This window comes from Photinus pyralis, unplaced genomic scaffold (assembly GCF_008802855.1).
Source record: "Photinus pyralis isolate 1611_PpyrPB1 unplaced genomic scaffold, Ppyr1.3 Ppyr1.4_LG8, whole genome shotgun sequence".
Classification (NCBI taxonomy): domain Eukaryota; kingdom Metazoa; phylum Arthropoda; class Insecta; order Coleoptera; family Lampyridae; genus Photinus; species Photinus pyralis.
Genome location: NW_022170819.1, coordinates 29,427,817 through 29,438,071, shown reverse-complemented (window position 1 = coordinate 29,438,071; position 10,255 = coordinate 29,427,817). Strand labels below are relative to the sequence as shown.

The following is a 10,255-nucleotide window of genomic DNA, read 5'->3' as shown; positions in this document are numbered from 1 at the left end:
TAAAAGGCCCCCCCCCCACGAATTATTTCCTGAGATGCTGTTTTTGAAAGTAAAACGTGCATAACGACAACCAATTGGTCTCAGATTTTGCATACGCATGCCTTTAGTGGTGCCAAGTTAAACATTAGAAAATGGGGGGGGGGGGGTTAACACATTTCTACCCTTCATGGTATTCTAATGAAAGGCCTCATCGAAATAAATTGGTTTGTACAAACTATAACTTTCTCTTTTACTAGATCAGTGAGCGACGGGGCCTGGGGGGGGGGGGGGGGAACTAGTTTTATCCTTCAGGGTACTCTAATGAAAGGTCTCAATGATAGGAATTAATTTCTACCAATCATACCCCTCCTCCCCGACCTCTTATCGTGATCGGGGATATATGCACAATTTATACTTGTTAGTAATTCCAGTAACACTTCTCCTTCTTTGTTGCACTCTTTATCTCTTGATGTACCATTTTAAGATGTCGAAGATCTTTACGCGATTTGTGTTCCAGAAATTTCATAATCTTCGTTGTGCCTTGTATTTCACATGCTCTTGAATTGTTTTATAAAAGGTTTTCTTTAAATCTTTTTTTAGAGATTTTTTGGTAAATTGGTTACAAAGAGAATATCCAATGATCACTTTCGAATATTTCAGTTCCAGAGGTATGAATCTTTGAAATCTTGTTGTGCTCTTTCTTCCCAGTAACACATCAAACCTTAATTTGATAGCGTCTTGAAACCTTCCACAATTTTCTTAGAGGATTGGTTAAACCCTCTTTTTTTGTAATTATTTGGTTAAAATCTCCTTGCCTATTGTTACCATGTTATAAGCTTCTTGGAATCATCTGAAATGATTTACTAAATTTTTATGACCTGCAGGTAACCTTTTGCGTGTTCTTATTTCTTTTTATACTCCCCTTTGAACCATCTGGAATCTAATAATCTGCTTGAAATTTCCTTGGATTTTCTTGAAATATTTTTGAAGCTTCCTTGGACCTTTTACTAAAACCTGGTCGGAATATTCTGGTAAGGTAAGTAACCATTTTGTAATCTTCTTCTAATATCCCGTGACCTTTTTGAAATCGCCGAAATCTCCACAATCTCCCTTGCGGTGTTCGTGTAACCACTTACAATCTTAGTTGAATCATTTAAAATTTTGTTGAAATCTTCTTTGACTTTTCTTTGGGTCCTTTTCTGCTATCCTGCGATTCCCTTAAAATTATTTTTGAACGTTTGGAAAATTCTCATACATTGTCTACAACCTTCTCTTGATGTAATATTTTTCGAATTTTGTTAACATTCTTGCCCACTTCTGGATTATGTCCTCTTGCAATCTTCTTAGGATCCTCTAGAAATTCTTGTAATATACCTCTAAGGTATATAATTAACATAACATAAAAGCTTGGAGTGTTCCTGTAACTTTTTTCCAATTTTCGTACAATATCCTTCCCGTAATCTCCTGTAAATGGCCAAGAATCTTGAAAATCTCGAATTGTTTGGATTCCCCTTGCAGTTCTTTTCAATAACTTAATTTCTCTGAAAATGCACGTTATAGCAATAATTCACGAAAACAGATTTTGTTTATTGTTATACTGCAAGGCGGATTGAAAAAGTACAAAATTTATTTAGTAGTTAGCTTATGTCATATACCATGTTGTAATTGACACACAGTCGTATGCAATCATTTACTCAAAATAATAAGGAAAGTATCTATCGAGTTCGGTTCGAAGCACTTTCTGTTCGTAAGTGTCCGTAGGCCTTTCCTCTGTTCCTATATCGGCCCTTATGTTAGCCAAAATTGTTCTTATGTATTCCTGAGGGATAAGTCGATGAAAACAAGTTCGATCGGTCCAGTCTAACCTACCTTAAAAATTAAGTAGTCCCTACTGTAACCGCCTTCTTCTTCTTCGTCCTTTATGCTGTTACTCAAAGGATGGTTGAGGAAGTACTGCTTTTCTGTCGCTTTTGTGTTGCCGAAGTATATGGACCCATAGTTCGACAGGGTGGTGTAGAAAGCGGCGAACGGAATATAGTCCTTCTCCCTCACCAAATATTCGGCTAACCTATAGGGTATGTCTATCGGTATTTCTTCGATGGATGCGAAATAGAAAGCGTCATTGATTAACTGGGCCCTGTTCAATACGTGAATCGTTCCAAATTTGTCGCTCTTCAACACCTGTATTAAACGTTCCCAATTTTCCAAATCGTAGTTCACGCGATAGTATCCTAAAAGTGCAAATGTGATTGATGACACAAATGGGCTTGTGTACCAAATTGCTGCTTGTTGACAATAACCCATCCGTCCCTGGACATATTCCGAAGGGCCATTGTTGCATTAATCAACCATACATCGGCTGTCGTCTTTGAAAAATCAACCCCTTTGCTAGAGACAACGTAGTTGATTGGAATTTTCCAAACTTGCTCATCGCCAAAGGTTCTCGATCTCTAAAGGGAGATGAGAAACGGAATCGCACGGTCTTATTTTACCTGAGTAATATTTATGTCTCCACTGCTGTAGTTCCTCGTAACGGTTACAATGGGGTAGCCTTTGTACGAATCCCAAGTTTGCATCACTTCGTCAAAGCGCATCCCACCCAGCAAGTGTTCGATCCCTTCCTCGGCAATGGTTTTCTGTACACTTCTATACAAATCATCAGGGACAACGCTGGTAAACTGCCTAAATGGGAAAACTGGTCAAACGTCGTACTACCCGGAACACTACCTACTTTTCGACGATGTAGCTGTGAAGCGCCTTTCTAAACACCTCATCGGTTAAGAAATGAGACATCATCCGCACGATTGAACTTCCTAGAGTTGAACGGATTGAAAGTAGCCACGTGCTGTCCATCGCTTACCTTTCTGGTACATTATGTGGAACGGAGGAAACTGTCCATAGCGACTGATACGAAAGTTTAGTGGATGCGCTCCTTGATGTTGTTCGTCATAGAAACTACCCTGGACTACGGTTACAACGAACTGCTCCATTATCCTCCACATGGGTTGAACCTTTGCAGCGATATAATATTGAAAATAAGCCGAAAACGATTCACTAAGCCATATGTAATCCCACAAAGCGGGCGTGACCAAGTTACCAAACCATTGATGTGCAAATTCGTGCGCTATGTAACTGGTGATGGTAGTCAAAGTAATGGGATTCGTCTTATTCGAACACCTTAATTGATCTTCCCTAGAAAAATGCGGTTAGATGACGCGTTTTCGTCGTTTTTGATTACTGGAATGTGATCAGGCCCCAGTTCTCCATGGCGAAATGTCGGAAGTATCCCGGGGGCACCGCGAACGTATCCATCTTGCTCAAAGTGAAATTGACGCCGATATACTCCTCGAGAATTCGCAAGGCTTTAACCGATGTCATCAGGGGGTACTCCAGTTCGTCGAAAGCGTCAGGCCGGGCGAGGATGCGGTGCCTTTCGACTTTACGCGTGGACGGAAAATCGGATACGGCAAATGCGACTGCGTAGGTTGGCATTGGGGGCGTTTCTTTGAAGACGTCCATGTACCTATTCGCACCTAGAGACCTGCGGGGGAAACGTTAGTCGGTTTGAAAATCCCAGAGCGATTACTTGGTGGTTTGAAGGGCTTCGTTAGCGATGGAGTTGTACTCATTGCCTCTGATTAAGTTAATGGCGAACTTGGCTTTCAGGTGGGGCTCATCGAAACAAGGAAACGCGTATCTCGCCCATGTGGGCTCGAAGTGGGTTACAGCCACCACTCTGCAATTTAAAGATTAGTGTCTCAACGATATTTTTACCACAGCACCTTTCTTCGCCATTGTGGGAGTAATGAGCCTTATACAATCCTCTGCTGTTGGAGCTCATGTACGCCTGAAATTTCCCAATGGATACGTTATAGAATTTGTTTTTTAGAAGCGTCTCTTCCAGCTCGATGACGTAAACTTGATCTTGTTTCACTTTCAAGGCGTTTTTGACTTTAACAGCACGTCCATTGCTTGTCACTCTAATGCTGGTGTCATCTATGTCAATTTCACTTGCATGCAGAGTGACGTTGTCGGTGTTTTCTAAAACTTCCAGCTCGATTGCAACGGCTCCCCAGTATGAAGACCGTTGCCATCCTATGTACGACATATTCGGTTCGATTGTAACCGTGTAACGTAACGGTTTTACGCTTGCTGGCAGGCGAAATATAGTACATTGTATCGAAATAATTGTGGCACACAGTGCCAAAAGAAGCAGAGCCTTCATGTCCTCTACAACAACCTCACTGCGACACTAAACGAACGGTCTAAGACTAATCCCAGACGTCATCCACATAGACATACGTAATCTGCGGTTGGTATTTACACTGGATGCCACGTTTATACAAATTCATTAATGTTTCCCAGTAATTGCCACAATCAGCAGTTTGTTTACAGTTAAGAGTAGATAATTAGAAATAAATGTTAAAGGTTGACTCTAATCTATATGGGATATAGTACTCAAAAAAGCATTTCTTCTTCAATATTGTACAACATCATTGCTATACCCTGAACTTGACCTGAAATTTGTGGACTATAAGGATTTTCCCGTTTGACATTCCCCAAGGTTCTAACCTTGAGCATGCACTTGACACTATTTCCTTATACCGTTTTTTTGCATTTGAGACTAACAAGTTAAAGTGTCATATTTATTAATTTTTCAGAAACGTTGCCGCGATGGAATTTTGTTGTACCTACTACAAGAAATTAAAAGGTCATCTTATATGTGTCACTAAAAAATACTTTGCTTCGTGCTTGTTACAAGTGTAGGTACCAATGGAATGTAAATAAGAAAAGACAAGGTCATGTCTTGGGCCAGAAATGTTATTGCTCATTGCAAAAATACATACACCTGTAAATCAATGGTCGCTAGAAAGTGTTCCCAAAGAATGATGCGATAATATTTTTGTTCCTTCCTGCCATAGACCCAAGATACGACGGGTCAACTATTGTATTTTTTTTAGTTTTATTTGTTTCGATTTTTCAAGATCTCATAAAATCTACCATCAAAAGAAACTCTCTAGGGAGACTGCCCTTCATAGCTTCATCTCTAACATTGAGAAAAGCATGCTGGACAAAGAATCGCTCAGACAGTGAAGCAATTCTAAAGGCTCTAGCAGCCTTCTCCCTGAGCTCTAAGGTGTTCACAGATTCGCACACAGAACTGCAAGAAATAGCCAGGCGTAATTGTGTTACAGTAGTGTGGATTTCAAGGTATGGAAGGATAGCCGGAAACGAGAAGGCTGATCGACTCGTTAATGCAGACACCCCAAGTTGAACCGGAGCACTACTGTGGAGCACCGGCACGTCTAGCTGGAGAAGTGATAAGAAACCAGCTCAGAAAAGAGTGAAGACGTCTATGGGAATCTGCTCCTGGACTGACAATCGAACAAAATGATCACTTTCCAGGAAACTAAAACCAACTCGTTGCTAGCACTCAGCAGAAGTGAACATGCTAATGCTCATGCATAGGCCTGGTCACTGAACACTGCCCTTTAAGACATCTCAACAAAATCGAGATAGCACATGTCGCCTCTGGTTCGAGGAGGAACACATCCTCTGCTGGTGTAAGGGTGTCTCCAGACAGAGATAACAAGACCTGGGTGAGGTAACAATAGCACCTCAACAGATCAGGGTGTCCGCTGAGGATCCTCAGATTTTTTCACAAACTGCCTTTCTCGGAGTAAGACACTGGGATACGCACAATAGATCTAAGGGTCAAAGTGCGTTGGTGATGTCCTTTACAATGAAATATTTTCATCCCGTATTTCTACAGCCCCAAAATACGACAGGTCAAGTCAAGTAAGGCCCTCCCTTCATGGAGTTTAGGTCAATAATTGTTTAGATTTAAGTACTTGCTTCCACGTTTTAAAGTCTCCTCAAAGTACGACAGGTTTAGTACGAATCGTTAGAATCCTTACCGGAATTTAGGGGTACCCTTTAGCACATTTTTCAAAAAACTTAACGTCAGTCCGTATGAAGGACGAGATCTCGGAACTGCAAAGTCCTAGAAAGGTTTTTTCCGTAACCACTTTGGGATGATGCCCAGTTTTGGACAACGTTTTTTATTATTCACAAATTTCATCGGAAAAGCGATAAAACAGATTGACTGGTCGCCCAAAAACTAGATTTTGTAGTCTTTGTGTCATACTACTTTTTGTTGTTAAGTTGGTAGATCAAAACGCAACAAAATTCAAACACTCTAAAGATTCGATTAGGCGGAAGGATTTGAAACATTGGAAGTACCTATAACACAGAAAGGGTTTAAAGGTCGTGAATATTAAAAACAAGTACAATTTATGCACAACACTTGTGCAGATAAAGCACATTTTTAACACTCCTGCGCCCAAATCGCTCTTTGTGAGTAACATCTTCCGACGCTGTTCTCGAGATATTCGCACTTTGACCCTATCATTTGATATGCCTTCTGCAGATGTTTCAATAGCCCTTTGTTTCTCGAGATATTCGCGCTGCAAGTTTTGACATCACTAATGGGTATATTTCTACCATACGGACATAATTGCTCTTTGTAAGTAATCTTCTCCAACAACCCGCTCTTGAGATATAAGGAATTATATCCGCTTACAATAAGGGGTCGAGAGGGAAGACTATGATTGGTAGAAATTAATTCCTTTCGTTGAAACCTTTCATTAGAATACCATGAAGGACAGAACGAGTGTTTTTACCCCCCTCTTATTGGGGGGGAGGGGGCACAGCTAAAGAGGGGGGAAAAACTAAAGGCATGTGTATGCAAAATCTAAGACCAATTAGTTATATCATGTAAAAGTTATGCACTTTCAAAAACAACATCTCAGGAAATAGTTCATTAAGGAGCCCCCTCTCCCCTTAAATACAGCGAAATTTGACGGCCGTCTGGCACATCTTTAAAGCATAAGTTACCTATTGCAAAACATTCCATTACTCTAGGACCATTCCCCTAAAAGTAGTTCAAAACGGCAGAGGGTCCGGACGGCTGGACAAAACGCAAACAATAGCACATTTTTTGGTGAACGAATCCAAACAAGTTTTGTAATGGGTGGGCGCTTCAGCCGTTTCCAAAAAAAGTATTTTTTTTCTTTCAAATTCGTATGTTGGTCAACATACCGCTTCGCACGAAACATGGATAAATGGTTAAAAGCAACAACAACGCGAGGGATAAGACTAATTAGGAAAGGAACCTCATGATATACAAAAGGTAGTGGCCAGTTATTTGCAGAAATTTTGCGTACTAAAAAAGTCGTCCCGTGTGGTGCAGTTCAGTTGAAGCTGGACTGCGGTACTAAAGGTCCCTCGTTCGAATCTGCGTTCGGGCATGGATGTTTGTAAATGTATAGTGGGTTGGGTTTGTAGAGCAGCCTTGGCTGAAACCCCGCTCACTCAAAAATAAAAAGGCAAAAATAAAAACAAATTAAAAAAAAATTATTTGAAGTAATTTAAATCAAATTCCTGAAGGAATCGGCCCATGAGAGTTTTTGCGTGAACAGATTTGTAGTTCATTTATTGATAAGGATCCATCGAATCAAAGGAATTTGGATATTTTGTTTCATTATTGCATTTAAATTTAGTAATACCATATAATTACCATTTAATGTGGTAAAGATAAAGATAAAAGGACATGTGATCATGCGTATTTATTATAGTACAATCAAATCAGAGCATTAGATTTTGAATTGTAAATGTTGGAAGGAGATAAGAGGCCAAACATCCGCAAGGTAAGTGGTATAAAAAACATTTTTATTACCGAACCGTGGGAACCATAAAAATTGATTTTCATATGAAAATTTTTGCCAGTGCCGTAGAGGGCCAATTTTATTTTCTGCAAGAGAGGTCTTCAACCGATGATAAATGTAACGAAATCCGTGAAAGATCGTAGTAAAACCTGAAGAATATAAAGCATTCAAAAAATTATTGAAGAATTTGAAGAATCAGAAGAATTCGAGGAAAACGAGAAATCCGAAGTACCTGCAGAACACAAGGAGGATATTCGCAACAATGCAAAGAATCCAAAGAAATGGAGAAATTATTAAAATCCGAGAGATCTACAGCTAACGTGGAATCTAAATAGTACGGGGAATTGGAAAAATCAAATCAATCGAAGAAACGGAAGGACATGAAGAATCTAATAACACGGGAATGAGAAGTGGGAAGAATCTTCCTGATGGATTTTACGTATTTGAAGAGTTTTACCAAACATCCATCGAATCATAAGATCTGTAGAATTTGAATTCGACCCCTATAAGTATAAATTGTAAGAAGACTACGCCACTGGATCCTACGTAAAATATGCCGCTTTTACCTTTTTGCTATCTTACATGGATGGGTAGTAAGATATGATAACAATCCAAAAAGTCACCTTGTAACTCAGAAACAAACATAGCTAGTTTCATTGTGTTTGTGGTGTTAAAGGTTCACCAAAAAAGTGGCACAGGTTCCGAAAACCACAAGTCTCTGTCTTTAAAAACTGCAGTCTCAACCAAGATAGGACACCCGGTACGCAGACGGTAGAGCGCTAATTGCCTTGTTAATTGGATTAGCTCTATCGATTTTTTTCTACAACTAAAATTAATTCATTGAGAGTGTTGTTGTAGGAAATCATCAGGACATCAATACTTAATGAGACCTGGAGGATGCTTCACCAACACAGGAAGCGAAAATTAATAATGCGTAAGGTAGAAGAGGTAAACTACGATCCGATCCTGCAATATTTACTTACTTTACTGTATATAATTTTGAATTGTATGGACAGATTGTCACGCGCCATGTCCGGTACGGTAAACGACGGATACATTCATTGATTGACCGGAAGCCAGCAACCGTGGCGTTAGTTTTTAGATGCCGTGAACCGTAGGAATTTAATTTCAAAGTGTGCGAGATATCTCTGTCGAGAGATTTTCGGCGGGATTGCGAACGGCGAGCTATACGCTGAATTTGGTCAATTCCGGTGGCTCGGACGACAAGAGGGCGGTAAATAAAATGATTTACCTGCATCATACTATTTATTACAAAAGGCTAGTGTAGTTCCGGTTGTTGAGGTACATACCGGATGTTATTAACATGCAGTCTATAATGGCGTGGGGCGATAGCCCCAGTTTACCTAAATCGTTATTGTACTTGTTTTGCATTTTTATGTTAATTGCTAGAAAAAGGAGACTTTGTACGCAGCTTGAATTGAATTAAGTTAAAGAAGTGATTTAGAATCTACGGATGTTCTTACAACCCCTTTAATTCTCTACGGTTTGTATCCCAAATATTCATTATGAAAACTAATAAAATAAAACTTAGTCTATACTTGTGGAGACGTGTTATCAATCAAACAAAGTTAAATTCATTTTAAACACCACCTCCAAAGGATTGACTGGAGCCGTTTATACACCATACACAACGTTCACCAGTCATTTCTTTAAAATTATTCAACCTATATTTTTTAATTGTTTTCCCTTAAAGAAACATTACCTTGGAAAGAAAACCCGGAATTGGGTGACAAAAGGAATCCGAACTTCTAGTAAGGTAAAGCGGAAGCTCTACATAAATATGCGAAACAATCAAATTTTACTGATCACTTCAAGCGCTACAATAAAATATTTAAAAAATTATCAAAGTCCTCGTTTGAGATCGAAGGGACTTCAGCGCATTTTTGTGTGGCAGATCAGTATTCTATTAGCCACTTTCGATTCAACCATCAATAACAGATCTTGTCGAAGGCTACTACATTCACTAACCGCTTCCCACTTTCCTCGTGCACCCGCAATTCGCGTTTGAAGATTTGACTCCACCATCAGTGAGATCGTGTCGCGGGCTACCACATTCCCTTTGACGGTACCCCTTCCGACGTCCCGTTCACCCGCAATTCGCGTTTGAAGATTTGACTCCACCATCAGTGAGATCGTGTCGCGGGCTACCACATTTCCTTTGACGGTACCCCCTTCCGACGTCCCGTTCACCCGCAATTCGCGATTGAAGATTTGACTCCACCATCAGTGAGATCGTGTCGCGGGCTACCACATTCCCTTTGACGGTACCTCCTTCCGACGTCCCGTTCACCCGCAATTCGCGTTTGAAGATTTGACTCCACCATCAGTGAGATCGTGTCGCGGGCTACCACATTTCCTTTGACGGTACCTCCTTCCGACGTCCCGTTCACCCGCAATTCGCGATTGAAGATTTGACTCCACCATCAGGGAGATCGTGTCGCGGGCTACCACATTCCCTTTTACGGTACCCACTTCCGACGTCCCGTTCACCCGCAATTCGCGTTTGAAGATTTGACTCCACCATCAGG

The 10,255-nt window shown here is 40.4% G+C and overlaps 1 protein-coding gene across 1 annotated transcript; it reads right to left on the bottom strand.

Moving 5' to 3' along the window:
- Positions 1 to 1,545: 1,545 nt before the first annotated feature.
- LOC116178723 (aminopeptidase N-like) lies at positions 1,546 to 4,317 on the bottom strand. The gene is made up of 9 exons (XM_031498301.1): positions 3,762 to 4,317; positions 3,566 to 3,715; positions 3,218 to 3,520; positions 2,840 to 3,171; positions 2,711 to 2,792; positions 2,472 to 2,661; positions 2,255 to 2,429; positions 1,849 to 2,210; positions 1,546 to 1,798 (listed from the first exon to the last, which is right to left on the bottom strand). Exons 1-9 carry the CDS (start codon positions 4,202 to 4,204, stop codon positions 1,670 to 1,672), a joined length of 2,166 nt encoding a protein of 721 aa, XP_031354161.1. The 5' UTR covers positions 4,205 to 4,317; the 3' UTR covers positions 1,546 to 1,669.
- Positions 4,318 to 10,255: the final 5,938 nt, after the last annotated feature.

Bases quoted from the DNA above. Each gene is read 5' to 3' on its own strand.
- LOC116178723 (XM_031498301.1), bottom strand. From the start codon at position 4,204: ATGAAGGCTCTGCTTCTTTTGGCACTGTGTGCCACAATTATTTCGATA. The intron at 3,716-3,761 runs GTGCTGTGGTAA...TTTAAATTGCAG, and splicing joins TCCCACAATGGCGAAGAAAG to AGTGGTGGCTGTAACCCACT. The intron at 2,430-2,471 runs GTAAAATAAGAC...ATCTCCCTTTAG, and splicing joins GAGACATAAATATTACTCAG to AGATCGAGAACCTTTGGCGA.